Source organism: Molossus molossus, unplaced genomic scaffold (assembly GCF_014108415.1).
Source record: "Molossus molossus isolate mMolMol1 unplaced genomic scaffold, mMolMol1.p scaffold_m16_p_20, whole genome shotgun sequence".
NCBI lineage: Eukaryota > Metazoa > Chordata > Mammalia > Chiroptera > Molossidae > Molossus > Molossus molossus.
The window spans coordinates 9120120-9141163 of record NW_023425356.1 but is presented as its reverse complement, the minus strand read 5'-3'; the positions used below and the strand labels follow the sequence as shown (position 1 = coordinate 9141163).

General features: G+C 40.5%; 1 protein-coding gene across 6 annotated transcripts in view; it reads right to left on the bottom strand.

The window, feature by feature from the left end:
• The window catches only part of STXBP3 (syntaxin binding protein 3), a 70464-nt gene extending 56871 nt beyond the window's left edge, over positions 1 to 13593 (bottom strand). Inside the window, exons 1-5 of one of the 6 annotated variants that reach the window (XM_036272584.1) lie at positions 7599 to 7747; positions 5316 to 5365; positions 4629 to 4710; positions 3529 to 3550; positions 753 to 829 (exon numbers count right to left, since the gene is read on the bottom strand). In XM_036272584.1, coding sequence (XP_036128477.1) covers positions 753 to 829; positions 3529 to 3538 — 87 coding nt within the window. In that variant the 5' untranslated portion in view covers positions 3539 to 3550; positions 4629 to 4710; positions 5316 to 5365; positions 7599 to 7747. Of the gene's footprint in view, positions 1 to 752; positions 830 to 2969; positions 3056 to 3528; positions 3551 to 4628; positions 4711 to 5315; positions 5366 to 7598; positions 7748 to 13500 lie in introns of those variants that run through there. The other 5 variants (XM_036272582.1, XM_036272588.1, XM_036272583.1 and 2 more) reach the window with 5 other exon arrangements.
• Positions 13594 to 21044: the final 7451 nt, after the last annotated feature.

Here is a 21044-nt window from a genome sequence, read left to right as displayed (position 1 = left end):
AAAAAAAAAAGAAATTCCTTTAACATAAAAAAATATATATATGTACACACACACACACACACACACACACACACACACAAACGCACGCATATATGCATACATACATGTGTGTAGGGAAGTCACTAAGATAAATAAATGATTAATCCAAACTATTTCTTTTAAGTACATTTCTATCCTCTTAAAAATTATGGCTGAGCCCTGGCCGGTTTAGCTCAGCGGTTAGAGTGACGGCCTGTGGTCCAGAGAGACCCAGGTTCGGTTCCCGCTAAGGGCACGTACCTCAGTTGCAGTTTGTCCCCAGCCCTGGTCGGTCGTGAGGTGGCAGCCACTCGATGTGTTCCTTTCGCATCGATGTTTCTCTCTCTCTCTCTTTCTCTGTTCCCCTCTCTCCCTCCCACTCTACCTGAACAAAAAATGGAAAAATGTCCTCGGGTGAGGATAAAAATAAAAAAAATTATGGCTGAATAGGAATGGCACAAGTAACAAATTGTTTTTTTTTTTAAAAAAACACTAACATTTTATAAATTAAATTCTGCTTTCATATATGGGGGAGATAATAATTTTTTTACTTTATATTCTTAGTGAGAAGAGTGCAAATAAAACAACCTTCTAACAGAAAAATGTTCCTAAGCCAATCAGAGTATGGCACTATTTTTCTAGTAAAGGGTATTTTACTACTACAAATTTTCAGTGAGAAAATCATGTCAATAGTGAAAATACTGAAGAACTTTTTAAAGATTCAAAATACTCACCTTTGATGTTGGAGAGATAAAATAAAGAGCTTTCATTTGTCTCACAGGTTCTCGATTCTTATAAATATTCTCTACAACTAACAACAAAAAAAGTCATTTTATATAACCAAATAGTTATACACTCAAAACATTTTTCAAATAAACTTTACTATACTTCTTATTTATAATAATAGAGAAACAGATTTACATATCTTGGGTTTAACACTTTGTTTTCATTTGATAAATTTTAAAAAGTCTTAAAACTGTGTTTCCCTTAAGGCTAAACTCTAGGCTAAGTGCTCATCATAAGAAAGAAAGACAGCCTGGCTGGTGTGACTCATTGGTTGAGCATCCATCCATGCACCAAAAGGTTGCTGGTTTGATTCCCAATCAGGACACATGCCCAGGTTGTGGGCCTGATCCCCAGTGGAGGATGCAGGAGGCGGCCAATCGATGTTCTCTCTCATTGATGTTTCTGCCTCTCCCTTCCTCTCTCTCTAAAATCAATAAAGAAAAAAAAAAACTTGTGCTCTGGCCCAGCCAGTGTGGCTCAGTGGATTGAGCATCATCCTATGGACTGAGAGGTCCTGGTTTGATTCCCAGTCAGGGCTCAAGCCTGGGTTGCAGACTCAACCCCAGTAGGGGCCGTGATCGATGTTAAACCACACATTAATATTATAAAGTATTTTTTCAACGATGAAATGATCACAATTCAATTATATTTCTGTTATTAAAATTAAGATTATAAAAGTACATAATATAAAGCAAAAGTGAATTTTAATAGTAAACTCTAAATTGTGAAATTATCAATTAAAGCTAAAGTATCATTCTACAAATAAAGAGAACCACCTTTCAAGACTCACATTGGCAAGGCCCTAGAAAGAATTAAAAACATTAATCTGACATGCAAGGGAGGATACTGTGGACTTTTCTTTTAAATATGATGATATTTTTTCCTCATTCCTAAATTTATATTGAAAAAGTGTAAGTTTATCACAGTTTCTTTTAGGTAGAATATCAAATAAGATTGCTAAGGAAATACTTAATTTTATTTTTATCTCCATCCCCAACAACTGTAACTTTATCTTTAAACAATTAAGTTAAATCTGTGTTAACTTATTTTTACTACTTAATACTGAAAATGAAAGATGTAGCAATGACGTTATACTATACATACTATTATGTTTGGTGAATAATGCACATGTTAAAGTGTTGTAAAAATACGTGATCTGATGTGGAACACAGACTTTGAAAATATTCTGAAATGTCTGATTAGTAAAAGCAGAAAGTGCCACTTCTTCAATTCATTGAAAAGTGGACATCTATCAAATGATGAAAAAAGAGCCCTGGCTGGTTTGGCTCAGGGGTTAGAGCACTGGACTGCAGACTGAAGGGTTGCGGGTTTGATTCCAGTCACAGGAATATACCTGTGTTGCACGTTCGATCCCTGGCCCTCCTTGGGGTTGTGCAGGAGACAGCCAATCAATGTGTGTCTCTCTCTCCCTCCTCACTCCCTTCCACTCTATCTAAAATCAATGAAAGAATATCTTTGGATGAGGATTAAAAAAAAAAAAACAACAAAAGGTTTTTATAGTTTATTCCTATAATAGTGACAAAAAAAATAATCTAACCCTGGCCGGTTTGGCTCAGCAGTTAGAGTGTCAGCCTGTGGTCCAGAGAGACCTGGGTGCGGTTCTCGCTAAGAGCACGTACCTCTGTTACAGTTTGTCCCTGGCCCTGGTGGGGTCGTGTGGGAGGCAGCCACTCGATGTGTCCCTTTCACATCCATGTGTCTCTCTTCCTCTCTCTCCCTCCCACTCTATCTGAACAAAAAAATGGAAAAATGTCCTCAGGTGAGGATTAAAAAAAAGATAATAATAACAATCTAATCCCCAGCCTATTTTTTTTAAAGGTTTTTACTTGACTCTACTCCATTGAAGTAGCATTATATGTGCATTTCTTCCTCATCCACTGTTTAAATGTCCAAGACACTACTGAACATTTTCAAGAACGACCTGAATAAAAATAAAGTCCGATCACTGAAGCTGCCAATGCCAAGTCTAACAGAGGGGATTCTCAGAAGCACATGTGGAACTCGAAAACACTGTGACGAGTTCTAATTAGTAGATATGATTATGATTAAACCACAATAAACCATACCTGAAACTAATATAAAATGATATTAAATGTCAACTGTAATTGAAAACTTTAAAAAACAACAAGACAAACACAGCAAACCTGGGTGACCCGAGGATATTGAGAACAGTCCAGAGCAATGTGCTCGATGACATACGTCCTACAAAATGCTTCTCCAAAAAAGCTTTCTGTGATCAAATAAGTTTAGAAAATTGAATACTATATCTGTACCCAGAGACATATAAAAAACTCCATCAAGTCCTAAGGAAACATGTTTAGCTTTGTTTAATGCTACTTCCCAAACTTACTTGGCCACAGAATCCTTTCCTTGAAAAATATCAACACTGAACACACAATAAGAAAGAATAGTCTACAAAAATTCAGTAAAACCTCCTTACAGTGCAAAATGGTTCTGCAGTTTCATAGTACTTTCACACTTATTATCAAATGGTTCTCACTCTAGATACACATTAGAATGACCTCTGGAAACTTAAAAAACTTAAATAGTTTAACCAATATTACACTTATCCAATTGTAGAAAAATTAAGGCTTTCATCTTCTGATTTCTAGCTTAGAGCTTTTCTACTGAAGGTAATAAACACCACAGAATGAATATGTAACAAATAATAAAATATTATTTTATTTTATTTTTTATCCTTACCTGAGGACATTTTTGCATTTATCTTCAGATAGAGTGGGAGAGAGAGAGGGAGGAAGAGAGAGAGAAACATTGTTGTGAGAGGGACACATCGACTGGTTGCCACACACACAAACCCAACCGGGACCGGGGACAAACTGCAACCAAGGTACGTGCACTTAGCGGAAACTGAACCCGGGTCTGTCTGGTCTGCAGGACAATGCTCTAACCGCTGAGCCAAACTGGCCAGAGCATAAAATATTATTTTATATATAAATGTCAAAGAGTAAACATTATGGGCCTGGCCAGTGTGGTTCAGCTGGATGGAGCATCATCCTGTACACCAAAAGGTGGAGGGTTCGATTCTTGGTCAGGGCACATACCCAGGTAGTGGGTTTGATCTCTAGTTGGGGCACATGAGGGAGGCAGCCAATCGATGTTTCTCTCTCACACTGATGTGTCTCTCCCCACCCCCCACTCTATCTGAACAAAAAAAAAGGAAAAATGTCCTCAGGTGAGGATAAAAAAATAAAATAAAAATCAATTAATTAAAAAAAAAATCAATAAACATATACTTGGGTGAGGATTTAAAAAAAAATTTTGCAGAACAAACTGAACAAAGCAACTGACTTAGTCTTGGTTAGAGGCACTTAATCATATGTCTCTGCTGAGGGAAAAAAAAGACCTGTGTTAGAGAGATTATTCTGAAGATTCATAGAGAAAAGAATGTCCAGTGTAATTATTATGGCGAGAGTTATAAAAATATATATAGCCCTGGCCAGTTTGGCTCAGCGGTTAGAGCGTTAGCCTGCGGTCTGGAGAGACCTGGGTTCGGTTCCCGCTAAGGGCACGTACCTTGGTTGCAGTTTGTCCCCGGCCCTGGTTGGGTCGTGTGGGTAGCGACCACTCGATGTGTCCCTTTCACATCGATGTTTCTCTCTCTCCCCCTCCCTCCCTCCCTCCCACTCTATCTGAACAAAATATCGAAAAATGTCCTCGGGTGAGGATAAAAAAATATATATATATATAACATAACCCCCTTAGAAACACAATTACTAACTAAAATTTATTAATACTTCAAACTTTCCCAACCATAAAAAATGCTGAGGACTGGTAACACTTACCAGTTATACCCTCTGCTAGAAGATCTGACATTTTGCAACACGATGCCAAAAGCTTGGTGGTAAATTCATCTAACAGCATTATCTTAAATTGAATATAAATTAAAAAATAGTATAAACATTTGATTGCTAAGAATTCACCAAAAACAAACAGAATTTAATCCATTAAATCTACTCAAATTTATAAACTTTTTATAACATAAAATTAAAATATCAGGAAGTATGCAAAATTATCTCAACTTATCTTTTATTGTGCATGACCCAGAGATTTAGTTTCTCAATATACGCACATGTAGTATTATATACAAGTGAGCAAATGAAAATATTTCCATTCTGAGGCAGAGAACATTCATTTTAAATTTATGTTATGTTTAGCAATCAATTTTCTTAAAATTATAAAGTGCCACTTGTAGAATAATTGTTCCAGACACTGTTCTAAAGCATTTTACATGGATAAATTCATTTTAATATTTACAACTTCTCTATGAGGTACTACCATCCCCATTTTATAGACAAGGAAACAGAGAGAGGAACAGAGAGATCAAGAATTTGCCCAAGAAGCCACAGCTATCAAGTGAAACTAGGATTTGAACACAAGTGGTATGGTTCCAGACTCTATACTCTTTTAGAAGTATAATAATGACAATACATTGAAGTTCTCAATATAAGGGCAAAATATGCAAATCCTACCTTCCATTCGTCTTCTTTCTTGCAGTCATCAAACACTGTTGCTTTTATTTCTGGGGGGAAAAAAAATCACTTAAGAATCTTAATCAACAGTTAGAAATATAATAATGGCCCAAGATGGCTAGGGAAATAGCCAATCTGAAATTCTGCTAAGCTATATAAAAAGTATATATACTTGTTAAACTGTATGTAAAAATCCAGTTCTCTTTAATACTTAACCTATATGGTAACATTTAAACTGTAATATATGTTTAAACTTTTGAGAATGAGAGTATAATTTAAAAAAAGCTAATATAATTAAATATATAAACATCTGGAAAATATTACTGAAAGTATTATCTAATTTGTTTTTCCCTATTTACTTAAATCCCCAGTAAACAAGAGGAAAACAAAAAACCCATAGGAAAATCCCTAACTAGCTCATTGGAAAATTACATCTGACAATCAAAACTAGATACTTTTCGCCCTGGCCACTTTGGCTCAGCGGTTAGAGCGTCAGCCTGTGGTCCAGAGAGACCTGGGTTCGGTTCCCGCTAAGGGCACATACCTCGATTGCGGTTTGTCCCCAGCCCTGGTTGGGTTGTGCAGGTGGCAACCACTCGATGTGTCCCTTTCATGTCGATGTTTCTCTCTCTCTCTCTCTCCCTCTCCCACTCTATGTGAACAAAAAATGAAAAAATGTCCTCGGGTGAGGATAAAAAAAAACAAAACAACAAAAAACTAGATACTTTTCTTCCTGATTTACTACATTATAATTTTTCAATAACTCTCTCTCTCTCTCCCTCTCCCACTCTATGTGAACAAAAAATGGAAAAATGTCCTCGGGTGAGGATAAAAAAAAACAAAACAACAAAAAACTAGATACTTTTCTTCCTGATTTACATTATAATTTTCAATAACATATATCACAGCACATACAAATATATATAACATTCTGTCTTGAATTATGATGATAATATGGTCCTTGCAAAGATTTTCAAAACTAATCTAAATACATTTTTTTAAATTAGTACACTATTTTTTTCTTATGTATTAAATAAAAAAATACACACAGGCAATTCACAAAAATATCTATTATTCTACTTTATAAGACAATTTCCCACATTTACTAGGTCTTATTAATTTTCAATTAATTTTGAAAACTGTAGTACTGTGTCGTATGCAATAAACAAAATATAATTAAAATGTAAATTATAGTAACTTTTGTGTCTTTCATTAATTCCTGGTAATGAGATGCTTATATAATTCATTTAAACTTTTCTATTTCTTAATTTATATTTGTTTTAAGTTAATGCTTTTAGAAATTACATCAAGTTTTTGGCATCATATTAAAGAGTAACATGTTCAAGTACAAGGTATATTCATTAAGGGTTACTAATACTCATCATAAGAATTGTGACCTGGAAGGTTTTATTGTGATTGGGAAGGTCAAAAGTGTTAAGAAATATTAGTTATAAGATGCTTATTTATATTTGCTAGGAAGATTATAATGTTATATGAGAATAGTGGCAAAAGCCTTAAGTATTTAGCTATAATTTAAGTCCAAAGCACTGGTTTCCGGTACTCTACAGGCATAGATGAAGAATTTTTTTCAGAGCTTAACACCGAAATATTATTCTTCCCTTTCTAATTCCTGTATACCTCAAATAAGCTGAAAATCAAAGACATTTGGCTTATCTTATTAGATTTGCGTCATTTTCCCAAGAAATGAATGCTCATGAAATTTATTATGGAGCCGACTGAAGCATTCACTAGGCAGAACTCATCTCTTTAGTCTTTAAAATATTAGAAACTGCACTATCCTATGCAGTAGAAACTAGTCACATGTGGCTAGTGAGCACTAAAAATGTGGCTAGCCTGACTGGGATGTCCTGCAAATATAAAATACAAACCAGGTGTATAATAAAAGGAACATAAAGTTTTTTTTCCTATTGACTACATATTCAAAAGATGGTTTTGGATATACTGGGTTAAACCAAATATATTAAAAATAATTCCACCTGTTTCTCTTTACTATTTTTAAATGTGGCTAATAGGAGATTCCAAATGTCTTATGTGGCTTGCATTATATTTCTGCCTTAAAATCTAAGGATACCTAGGATAGTCAGTGTAGACATTTTAAAAATAATGAAAGAAATAACTAGTTTTGTGGACAGAGATTAGGGGCATCCATAAAAAGTGATATGGTTACAGGTAAGGTATGTTTGGAGAGGAATAAAAGGAAACCACATCAACTAATATTACAGAACTAAAAAGGTATTTCCTTTAAATACGAATAAAAATTACCTGACCCATGTCCATTTGTCTAGCACTCTAAATATAGCTATATCCCAGGATTCAATTCTCTTAATTTTTGCAGTGCTTGCTCTAAACTCTTCCTCAGGGACCATACTCATCATCAAAGTTTCTCTTTTAGGTCAGTCCTTCAATTTCTTTTCCCCAGAGTTACTGAGATATAATTGACATATAACATTGTGTTAACTTGAAAGAACAGGTGTTGATTTGATACACATATATTACAATATAATTACCACTACAGTGTTAGTTAACTTCACCTCACATAATTATCATCTTTTTGGCGGTGAGAACATTTAAGATCTACTCTCTTAGCAACTCTCAGGAATACAGCACAGTATTGCTATCTATAGTCACCACAATGCTGTACATTAGATCCCCAGAACTTATTCATTCTCTAACTAGAAGTTTGTACTCTAACTTCTCCCCATTTCTAACCCCCACCAGTCCTTCAATTTCCACAAATCTTATAGCCCATCTCTCCTTGGATGGAATTACATAATATAGGACTAAGCACCTACATGCCTCAACTGGAGACTACAGTTACTTCTAAGTGATGAGAATGAAAAAAGATAAAACAAAGGTTAACTGATTAAAACAAAAACACATTTTATGCTTATATTTGCATGGAAAACTTCAAGAAGAATTTAGAAAAAAACCTAAGAGTGGTTATCTCTGGAGACGAAGGATGGGGATCTGGGTTGAGAGCTAGATTAATTTTATTATATAATCTTTTCTATTAAATATTTTGTCACATCAAGGTATTTAATGATTTAAAATGTAAACTACAAAGATTATAAAAGAGCATGGAAAATATGCTAAAGTTCTAAAAAAGGAAGTCACGGAATGACAATAAAAAATATATCTGGAGCAATATAGACTAGAAGAAAAATGTGAAGAGGGCAAGGTTATGATTTAATACATAAAGAAGTGGCTCATATACATTGTGATTACTTTTATAATTTCTCTAGGTTGATTTTTGCTAATGCTTCCTCTAAAGTATGAATTACAGACACTAGAATACACTACTGTTTATAAACAATAAAATAAACTGCACTGAATAAGGGGGGAAAAAAGGTGGCTTTCATGTGATTTTGGTTTATTTGACTACTGTTGTTTTGTGTTGTGTTTATTTTCTAAATAAACTTCATTAGATTTTTATTTAAAATTGTTTATCAGTGATATTTTTGCTGCCACTTCCCAAGCAAAAAGTGACAAATGAGAAATACCAAGCACTAATTGCTGATTTTAAGTATGGGAATTAGTTTGGTAAGTACTAAATGTAGTCTTTGCACTCAAAAGTTTTTTTTGTGTTTTTTTTTAAGGGTAGTCCATAGAAGCTGGTTCCTTCTCATGTTAAAACATGAGATGTAAAGGTCTCAGCTCAGGTGTCACCTATTTAGAGATACCTTTCCTGATCCACCTACCTAAAATAGCCCCTCTCTCTGTATCACAAACTGAAATAATCATGTTTATTCTTTATTATTTTCTATTATTTTGCACTTGAATGCAAGCTTTAAGAAGGCTGAGAACTTGTCTGCCTTCTACTGTTATATTCACATAGGAATTTAATAATATTTATGGAATAAATGGGGGACTTCAGGTAGCAAAAAATGGAGGAAATATATAAACTGATCTACTGTTTACTTTTAACAAGCATTGTTATCCATTGCATTCTGCTAGGGCCTGTTCTAAATTTTAAGCTCGAAAAGACACAGCAGTGAACCTGCCTTCAAGAAGCTTAACAAGAGACTCACATTAGGCAGTAGTGAGTCATGCCATTTGAGGATAAACTAAATGCTACAGAAATACAAGAGGCTGGGTTAAAATGAGAAGTCATTATGGAGGTTGTAGCCCCATTTGAGCTGAGATTTGAAGGCTCACTAAAATATGGATAAGTGAAAAATAGGGGAATTGGCATCAAGATGTGGAGGTAGAAGATTCACAGAGGAGTAAACAGTACAGACCAGCTGAATATCAAGATTATACAAGGGAAAGTAGATAACAAGGTAGTCTGGAGCCACGTTGTCTTCAAAAGAAGACTGTTTTAAATGATCTTTAGACAACTGGTGGGGGGCAAGAGGGTAGTCTCTGCTGGTCTTCAACAGATCACAGCACAGTACAGTTACAGAAAAATCATTCTAGTAGCTACTAGCCAGGTGGACTGGAGTGAGAACTAGGGCTTGGAGGCTCAGTTAGGCTATTGCTCTGAACTAAGGTTTAAATACGGAAAGTCACAGACAGGTCACACCTTAACTCTGCAGTCAAAGACCAAAATATGAAAACTACATCTAGCCCTGGCCAGTTTGGCTCAGCGGTTAGAGAGCATCAGCCTGTAGTCCAGAGAGACCTGGGTTTGGTTCCCCCTAAGGGTGTGTACCTCGGTTGCAGTTTGTCCCCGGCCCTGGTTGGTCGTGTGGGTGGCAGCCACTCGATGTGTCCCTTTCACGTTGATGTTTCTCTCTCTCTCTCTTCCTCTCTCCTTCCCACTCTATCTGAACAAAAAATGGAAAAATGTCCTCAGGTGAGGATAAAAAACAAGACAAAACAAAAAACTACATCTATATTTAATAGCTGTGTCAATTTTTTTAAATAGCTTTATTGAGATATAACTTGCATACCATATACAATGGGTGTCACTGCTGTGCAGTCAAAAATCTGTGATAAAGACCAGGACGGTGTGGCCTAGCAGTTAAAGTGTCAACCTGCATACAGAAGGGTTTTGGGTTTAATTCCTGGTCAAGGGCACGTACCTGGGTTGCAGGTTTGATCCCTGCCCAGATGGGGCATGTGCAGGAGGTAACCAATCGATGTGTCTCTCTCACATAGATGTTTCTCTCTCTTTCAGTCCCTCCCTTCCTTCCACTCTCTCTAAAAATCAATGGAAAAATATCCTCAGGTGAGGAGTAACAAGAAAAAGTATCTGTGTATAGCCCTGGCCAGTGTGGCTCTGTGTTAAAGCATCGTCCCGTGCACCAAAAAGTTTCAGATTCCATTCCCAGTCAGGGTACATACCTGGGTTTCAGGTTCAATCCCCAGTCGAGGTGCTATGGGAGGCAACCAATTGATGTTTCTCTCTCATATCAAGGTTTCTCTCTCTCTTTCTCTCCCTGTTTTCCTCTCTCTAAAATCAATGAAAAAAAGCATGTCTTCAGGTGAGGATTTAAAAAAAATCCAGCCCTGGCTGGTTTGGCTCAGCAGTGGAGCATCTGCCCACAGACCAATGAGTTGAGGGTTCAATTCCGGCCAAGGGCACATACCTCAGTTGCGGCTTGTCCCAGCCCTGGTCGGTGTCGTGCAGGAGGCAACCAGTCGATATGTCCCTCTCACGTCGATGTTTCTCCCTCTCTCCCTTTCTCTCCCTCCCACTCTATTTGAAGATTAATAGAAAAATATCCTCGGGTCAGAATTAAAAAAAAAAAAAAAAAAGCCCGACCGGTGTGCTCAGTGGTTGAGCATAGACCCATGCACCAAGAGGTTGCTGGTTTGATTCCCGGTCAGGGCACATGCCTAGGTGGTGGGCCAAATCCCCAGTGGGGGGCATGCAGCAGGTGGCCAGTCAATGTTCTCTGTCATCAATGTTTCTATCTCTCTCACTCTCTCTCTCTCTCTCTCTCCGTCCCCCTCTATCTGAACAAAAAAATGGGGGAAAAAATAGCTTTCAGTATATTTAGGGCCATCCATCTATCACCATGATCAATTTTAGAACATTTTCTTTACTCCAAAAGGAAATCATTCCTCTTAGCCAGCATCCCCAAATCCCTACCCCCTCACGTAAGCAACCACTCATCTACTTTCTGTCTCTATAGATTTTTCCATTCTGGATATTTTATATAAATGGAGTCATACTATATGTGGTTCTTTGTGACTGGTTTCTTTCATTTGGCATAAGTTTTTCAAGGTTCATCAATATTACAGCATGTATCAGTACTCATCCCTTTTTATTGCCTAATAATATTTCACTGTGTGAACATACCACATGTTATTCATCTATGGACATTAGGGTTGTTTTGACTTTTGACTATTTGAATAATGCAGCTATGATAACAGCTGTGAATCAGAGATTAAAACTTACTGCGTTTTAATATATGTAGAGTGCCTGGCACAGAGTAAATGTTCAAAACAATTAGTTCTTTTCTCCCTACTTTGTGTTTTAAACTGAAGGTTATTTAGCTTTCTACCTTACCTAACAGTACTATCTTCAACCTAGAAAAATCTTTTCCCAGTCAAATGAATGATTCTCCTACCTCTAAGGATAATGTTTCATTTCTTTCTGACTTGGTCATCTTTTGCTAATAGATCTCTGAGGCTCCCCCTTCTCTCTCCTCACTAAATGTTGAATGAATATCATCTTGTCTTTCTGCTTATGTTTCTATTTACACAAAGATTCTAAGAACTGCCCTAGCTGGCGTGGCTCAGTAGTTTGAGCATCATTTCATGCCCAAAAGGTCGCCAGTTCAATTGCCAGTCTGTGCACATGCCCAGGTTGCAGGTTCAATCCACACTGATATTTCTCTCTCCTTTCCTCTCTCTCTGAAATCAATAAAAACATATTTTTAAAAAAGATCCTAAGAACTACTTTTAACTCATATCTCTTTCCTTCCATTCAATCTCCTGACTTCTTTATCTTACACTCTATCTAGATACTCTGGTGCTTCCTCCTGTTAACAGCACAAGGTGGATATCTTGTTACCTCTAAACTCCCTCTCCTGCCCAGTTTCCATGCTATGGATACATTACTGTCATGAACCCTATTTTCTGAATCATTATATATGTTGGAAATTATTTATACAATACAATTAGTTACTCATTTTCATATAAATGTATTTAGCTGCCATCATTACCATATTAAAAGTCAGCCAGGGGTAAATCTTGAAAAACAATATGCAACCTTATAATTATCCAATTTTTTAAGATGTTTTCGTAACTTTTTTCTTTTCCTTTCCTTTTATACACTTGATTTTAGTACCTGGTGTGTTAAGCACAATGGCAGTTACTGATCTGGAGTTCTCATTTCACACAGGGACCTCTGTAACTCCCAGAATTTTAACTCAGTCGTGTGTGTTCTTTGCTCAACAAGCTGGAGTCAGAAATAATTAGATGCTGCTCCCTTCCCACTACTAGACTATAATTACTTTGCACCCAGCAATGCCAAACAATGATGGTTCTTCCTGTCTGGCGGTGTCATTCCTTCTCCAACCCGGCAGACCTAGGTTTGGAGCGACTTCCATGAAAGTTCTGGATGATATGGCAGAACATCAGGAACCAGAAAGTGGTACCGTCCTAAGAGCAGGGAGGGGCCCGGCGACTGAGAGCGGAGGGGTGGAGGTGCAGCTTGGCCCTTCCCAAGAAGTGCTGACAAAGTGGGCTTCTTCAGGAACAGGAAGGAGGGTGTGTTTTGACAGTGAGTTGTTGTTTTGTAAAGGACACTGAACACTACGGTTGTAAACCCCTCCTTGGTACTAACATGATTACGCAGGCGTGGGGAGCAGGGAGGGGCGGGACACCAAAACACAGGGCTGCGGCTGTCTCGGCGGGAGACGGCACCGACTGGAGCGGCCTCGGAGGCGCCCGGGGGGCACGGCCGGGACCCGCGCAGGGGCCGCGAGAGGGCACGCCGGCCGAGGCCGCTTCCCCGCCGCGGGGCTCCGGCCAGCGCCCGCCGAGGCGAGGCGATGCCCCACGCCAGCGAGAAGGCCGCGTCCTCGCACCCCGCCCATCCCGCTGCTGCCAAGAAACAGGGCTGGGAAGGGGAAAAGGAAGAAGTCATTCAGGGACCTTTGTCCCGAGGCAACAAGTGCCCGCGGCGGCTCCCCAAGAGGACGCCGGTCCGGGGCAGGAAAGCCAGCGCCTCTGGCCTTCTCTCTCTCAGCCCCTGCCCCAGCGCACTCACTCTGCCACACGACGCTCTTCAGCCCCCTTTCCGTCACCGGCGGCGCCATCTTCCGAAAGCTGCAGAGGAGCAGCCACCGCCTCCCGCTGGCAACGTACGTCAGCAGTGAGCGGCGAGCTCGGGGTAGCCCCGCCCACTCGCGGGCCGCGCCCTCCGGCGACGTCAAGTGCGTCTGCAAGGGATTTCGGCCCACCCCTGCACCGAGGCTGCGCAGTGCGGGTGGAACGCCGTGGGCAATCGAGCGCCCCCTAGCAGGAATCTGGGTCCTCCGAGGTTCCATGTCGGGTGACGTCAGAAGAAGAAAACGTGCCGACAGATTGTGAGCTGACAGGACCTAAGACATTTCGAATTCGCGGGTCGTATACGTGAGCAAGGGAGGGATTCTTCGCTTTACAAAAGAATTCTCTTTGCGGAGCGGTTCATAATAGACTTCACTCAGTGGTCAGTTCAACAACCGAACGGAAAATTTACCCCACCTCCAAAAGTTTATTCACTTTGTGTGCCCAGAACTGTGCAGGGCTTTCGAAGAAATGAGAAACCCTGTTCTGAAGAATTTATAGTCTAATTATGGAGCTCAATTACTGGCATGCTGAAAGTAGTCAAAAGTTGATTTAAAAAGCATGTCTTAATGATGATGATATACATAAATAAACCAATAAAACAATAATTATTTGCTAAACAAATTCACGTGCCAAATTATGTAGAAGAGGCTATCAACGCTTCAGGAACCAAAAAAAACAAAAAGGGAACTATTGTTGAAAGTTGATTCCCAGAGAAGATCATATGAGCTCAGACTTAGAAAGTTTAGGCAGAGCACTGGCCAGTGTGGCTCAATGGTTGAAGCACTGGCCCATTAATAATTGATGGCTTAATCATGATAATCCAGAGAAATATTTTTCATAAAGATATCATGGATTAGCAGGTCTAGGCAATGCTACATACTTACTTGGCCCCATGAGAATTTGTGTTTGAACTGGTTAGTTGTGTAAACGTGGGTGAGTTACTTGACCTTTCTGGATCTCATTTCCTTTATCTGTATAAAGGCGATAATATTATTTTCTAGCTCATGGGATTGTTACAAGAATGAAATGAGTTTATGGAAAGCACTTAGAAGTGTGTAATATTGGCCTGGCCAGTGTGGCTCAGTTGTTTGAGCATCCATGCACCAAGAGGTGTTTGGTTCGATTCCGGTCAGGGCACATACCCTGGGGTTGTGGGCTCAGCCCCCAGTAGGGGGCGTACAGGAGGCAGCCTATTGATGTTTTTCTCTTGCTATTTTTCTCTCTCTAAAATAAATAAAAATAAAAAATTCTAAAAATAGAAATGTGTAGTATTTGCAGATCCATCCCTGTTTTGGTTTTATGTTCACCTGGGGTGGACCACACTGACTTGTGTGGAACTCTGACCAAAGTAGCCTAGCTTTAGATCCTAGCTAAGTAGACAGTCATTTCATTTTCTGTGCCCTGGTGTTTATAGGATATGGGTGTTCTGGTCTCAGCCCCCCTGGTGTCCTAGGGCCAGGGATCCTGGCCTTCCATTTGGTCTTTGACCTCAGCTCTTTGGCTATTCCAGTCAGGCCACACTCTGGCGGCAGTTGGGCTTAGCACTGTCTCACACAGGCTCTGGACCATAGCCCGGAAAGCTGCCCCAGTTCATGGTTGCCCTTCCAGGGTATGGACCCAGTCTGAACCCTCCAGATTTTCTCATCAATCTTTCCCCAAAAGCACAGCCTGGTATCTTCTATTAAGTTAATTAAATAAGGAGGCCATTAGACTGGGGTAGTTCTAATACCTTAGTAGCCTATCTAAGCAAATCAAAACCTAAGCCTATAAGTGCCTCAAGGCTAAGAAATCAAAAATCTAAGGACAATCAATCACAAGCAGCCAACCAGGCTTTTTCAAATAAGGCAACAGCTTAAGAGATATCCAATCAAACAATATCCTTGCTTTGATTTGACTTCTTCTCCATAAAAGTCTTTCCTCCAAGCCCCCATCAGTGAAGGCTCCTAACAACTTCCACCTTGCTGCTGCCAAATTTGAATCAATTTCTGCTCAAATAAATCCAAAAATTTAAATATGCTTCAGTTACCTTTTAACATTTGTCAGCCTCACTTCACTGAAATTTGCTTCAAGAAAGAGCTCATCAAGGAAAGCCGTTTAAGGCCCCCAAATCTGGCCACAAGTCAGAATAACTTGGTGAGTTTGTCACAAATATAGATTCGCAGGCCTGGTCCCAGAGCTATGGAGTTGGAATATCCAGGGGTAGTACCTGGGAGTCTGTATTGAGTAATGAGTTCCCCAGAGTGATGTGGATGCACCTGTCTAAGTCCCATTCATTCACTGGAACTAAGCAGTCCTCTTCTGTGTGTGCCCACTGAGGCAGCAAATTCCACTGTTAGAGCTCAATGGCTTGTCCCTTTTTCAAGTGCAGATGCTCTGGGGAGTATCTCTTATCAGTGACACATCATGTATCTCTGATCATTCTTACACAGAACGGGAAAGGGGACAGAAACAAGGAAGTTTGCCTTCCTTCTCAATTTACCTGAAGCCCAATGCTCCAGTTCCTACCAGGCAGAATTCTGAGGTGTTTCCTAACTACAATTCTTGGCTCCACAGCTTTGCTTTGGAGGAGTGAACACTAGTTGTGTATGTGTTATACAAGTCCTACTTCTACTATTTTATAATAGAGTTACTGGCATTCGAAGGACACATTTTTTAGGTGCAACAGATTTATATTATATATAACCATTACTTTTCCTCTCCAAAGATGAAAAGAAAGTTACACTGTGAATGGGGGAAACAGCCAACAAGATTGATGGTCCTCCCCCGAAAAGGTGTACATATGTCAGTCTGCCACAGTTTGAGGCCCTGCCCCTGGCTGTCTCTCCATCTGAAATCTGCACACTCAAAAGCGTGGCTGTGATCCTTCTAGCAACAAGCCCAAAACTCCACTTTCCCAGGTGCTCCAGCAGAGGTCACGTCACCTCATTCTTTGGCTTGGCCAACCCTGCAAGCAGCTTGGCTTCTTCCAACTTGAAATGAGGGTGTTTGTTACTATAGGTGGGCCTGGAAGCTGCTGCTAGCCAGCCTATGCTGAAGTCCTGGTGGTTTGTTTGGGGATGAGCAGCATCTTGGTATGGTGGCTTGAGGTTGCCTTCTTTGGCTGTGACCCTTTCCAGTCCTTGAATAAGTAAAGGGCTACATGGCCAGTGCTGGTGTCAATGAAATGCTTATGAAATAGATGCGTCGGAGTCCATGGTGTGTCTGATGTGAAATCTCGGAAAGAATCTCCTAGGCAGAACTTCCACGTGTCCAGGACTTAACCAGCACAGAGGCTTACTCTGGCAGCCTTCCAGAGGACTCTGTCTCCTGAGTCCTCCCTGAAGCACATCTTGAAGTCCTGGGCAGGTGAGGACACACCTGATCTCACCCTCAGGAAGTAGAGTCAGAGCTGTTCTTCTAAAGAGCTTGTCCTATCCTAGATGCATTGGATATACTAATAGATCGGTTCCATCTCTAGTCACACTAGCATTTGAGACAACCCTGCAAAAGGTATGGAAAGAATTTTTAAACACAAAGACAAAAAACTATGCCTTGGAGTCACACCATGTGGATTCATATTACTCACTAGGTCAGTCTCTGTGGTCACTGTGGCTCACTCTTCATTCTGCATTTCTCTTCCCTCTGTAAATAACTGAGAAGGACAAAGGAGGGAATGAGCCACAAGATGCATGAAATATGCAGACATGTTCTTAAATTAAAAAGCCCTCAAATGTCTCTGAGATTTAGGTTAGTATTTTGACCTGAAATGCCATTTCACAAGAAGGAAGCCGGCAATGCATAGAGCCTGAGCTATTCAAAGGGCAAAAAGGAACTGATTAGTAGTCTAACCAACCAGGGGGATCTTGATCCTGCTGATCCTGCTTTGTGAAATGAATTCTCCCAATTCATGAAAGGAATTCTCCCAAAGATCTTCTTTGAGATCAGATTATGAACCCAGGACAACAAACTTTCCTCTCCACCCCAGGTCAACTACTGTGCTCTCTGGGAGCTCCAAAATTTTAATGGTCCAGGGAGAATGTTGTGTAGAGAAAGCGTAAACAAATTGCCCAGGGAGTTATGAAAAGGAAATGTCCTCAAATTTCCCTGGAATGTGTGCTGAAGCAGCGGGGTGCTGACTTAGATGGGCACCCCCACAGAATGATTGCTAACAGGCACAAGCCCTGCCTCTACCTGTAGTTAAAGCCCTGTCACCACAAACAGATGGTTTTTTCTCTCCCTCCAACCCACATCAGATTGCCAGCATCAAAGTAGCTCCCTTGAATTAGAGCGATGGTTCTCAAACCTTAGTGTGCCTCAAAATCAGTTTGCAGGCTTCTTAAAACAAAGATTGCTGGGCCCCAATATCAGAATTTCTGGTTAATAGGTCTATGGTGGATCCCAGAAATTGCACCTCTAAGAAGATCGCAGGCCCTGGCCGGTTTGGCTCAGCGGTTAGAGCGTCGGCCTGCGGTCCAGAGAGACCCGGGTTCGGTTCCCGCTAAGGGCACGTAATTCGGTTGCAGTTTGTCCCCGGCCCTGGTTGGTCGTGCGGGTGGCAGCCACTCGATGTGTCCCTTCACGTCGATATTTCTCTCTCTCTCTCTCTCTTCCTCCCACTCTATCTGAACAAAAAATGGAAAAATATCCTCGGGTGAGGATAAAAAAAAAAAAGATCGCAGATGTTGCTCATGCTATTGGCCCTGGGACCACGGTTGGAGAACCAACGAGTTAGGGTATTATGAAGACTGCGGTTAAAATGCAGATACCTTAGAAGTAGCACATTAAATGCACATAATATAACAGAGTGTGATATGAGCCTAAGCTGATCATGAATTAATAATAACTACCATTTATTCAGTGCTTACTATGGGCCTGTCATTGTGTCCAACAATCTACATCTCATTTCTTCCTCAGAATATCTTGTGAAGTGATTATTTATTCCAATTTTCAGATGAGGAAACCTAGGCTGAGAGATCATTGAAGCAATTTGCCTGAGGACAAGTGATAAGGGCAGTATTTGAACCCAGATCTGTCTCTTTAAAAGATCCATTCATGCTGTTGAGCTCTGGTCAGATAGCTCAGTTGGTTGGAGCATTGTCCCATATACCAAAAGGCTGCAGGTTTGAATCCTGACCAGGACACATATCTAGGCTGCGGGTTTGATTCCCAGTTGGGGTATATATGGGAGGCAATTGATCGATGTTTCTCTCTCACATTGATGTTTCTCTCTCTCTCTCTCTCTCTCTCTCTCTCTCTCCCCCCCTTCCTCTCTCTCTAAAACTCAATGAAAACATATCCTCGGGTGAGGATTAAAAAAAAGAGGCCTGGCAGATGTGGCTCAATGGTTGAGCATTGACCTATGTACTAAGAGGTCCGCTGGTTCAATTCCTGGTCAGGGCACATGTCCAGGTTGTGGGCCCAATCCCCAGTGGGGGGAATGCAGGAGGTGGCCAATCAATGTTCTTTCTCATTGATGTTTCTATCTTTTTCTCTCTCTCCCTTCCTCTCTCTCTAAAATCAATAAAGAAAAACATTTCTTTAAAGAGATCCATTCATACTGTTGAAAAGCTTTAGGATAAGAGATAATAATAATAAAAACTATTTAGGGCAATCCAAGAGTCAAGGGAGGCCGAAAGTCTTAGAGCAACAAGATTCTCAAGGCTGCCTTTAGCATATCTGGAGGCCACATGTCACCTGGGGACCTCATTTGACTAGTAGTCTGTGCAGAGAGGAAAAATGCTGACATTAGAGACATGATGAATTCTGTTTGATGTAGAGGCCCTCACATGACTCAGCTAATGCTTATTTTTGAAGGTCTTGCAAGATTTCTAACAAGGATCTAGTTAGAGAGAGAGGCAGATTTCAGGCTGGAGACTGAACCTGACTAAAGAAGAGAGAAGCAATGATTAGGGCAGCTCAGAGGGACAGGGGAAGGGGACAGCAGTGACCCAGAGCAGTCCTTCTCAAACTTCCCAAGTATCACAATCACCTGGGATCCTGATAGAACTTTAAGATTTACTCTTAGCTCTCCAGGAGTTTCTGATACATGCCAAAGTCTGAGAACTACCACTAAGCAGTGTTTCTCAGACTTGAACATGCATGTGAACCACCTGGGGATGTAGTAAATCAGAGTGGACCGGAGATTGTACATTTTGAACAAGCTTTCTGGTGAGAAAAAGTAGCAAAATCTAAGAGTGATGGTTTTCAGGCATTTATAAAAAAAACATTGCCACTCTCTCTTTAACAAAATCTTGGGGAAGGCCAGTATATAATACACGACTCCTCTCCTACGAGGAGCCCCCGAGACGCTTTAACTGCCCCTCCACAGTTCCTCCACTGATTAAAATCCGCTATAATACTGGAAATAGGTTCCAAGAATGCAGACCTAGTCTTCAGTGAAATGTACACTGGGAGTTTTTAAAAAGTAGTTTTTTATCATTTAGAAGTTTTTTTCAGTTTGTTTTCAATAAGCTAGGCCTGTTTCCCTGTAGTCACTAGAAACAGAAACCCTTTAAAAATTAATAGGGATTGTGCTTATTTGAGGCCTGCAGGTGTCCTGCTGTGCTCAGAGAAGCAGTAGTCTGGGAGAGGAAACAGAGACCTGGCAATGGGGAGAGAGTCCAAGCCTGTGGGAGGAAGTGTTGGATGGGAAGCTGGCCCAGACTGGGGGGCAGTTGGGCAGGGTTTGCTGGTAGGAAGGCTTCATTTCCACTCACATCCTCTGAAGTCAGCCATGTCTGACTGCGCATATGTGTGTATGCATGCATATTCTGGGGTTTATAAGATTCCCTGGGGGGTTTCCCAAGCCCTAAAACCAAGCCGGCCCCTAGAAGAGTGTGGCAAGCACTTCTCATGAAGCAGCACATGCTACTGAGTGGGGTGGCACACACAACTCGGAGAGGTCATCTCCACAGCCTGGTCCCACAGTAGCCTCCATGGGGCTCCCAGAGTAGCCTAGATGGGATCAGCCCTGAGCACACCCAAAGAGCCAGTGAGCGTTATCTTGATTCCAGTCTCCCTCTCGGCACCTCTTTTCTTCCACATCTGTCCAAGCAGACTGGAAGCAGACACCCTTGCATTTGCCTTCCTGGCTAATTGAAGAATCAGCTTTGATTCTGACTTCACTGTTACCCTAAAATGCAACAAGAAAACTCCCTTCTATTTCATGCATAAGGAAAATGACTTACCCATTCCAAGTGTACTTCCAGAGCAGGTTACTACAATAAATAAAAACACAGCATTTCAAATACACTTCTTCATATATTTAAGATGATAAAGATAAAACTTAAGCCCAGCCAGTGTGGCTCAGTGGTTGAGCATTGACCCATGCACCAAGAGGTTGCCAGTTCAATTCCTGGTCAGGGCACATGCCCAGGTTGTGGGCCCGATCCCCAGTGGGGGGCATGCAGGAGGCGGCCAATCGATATTCTCTCCATCGATGTTTCTATCTCTCTCTCCCTTCCTCTCTCTCTAAAATAAAGAAAAAAACTAAAAAAAAAAAAA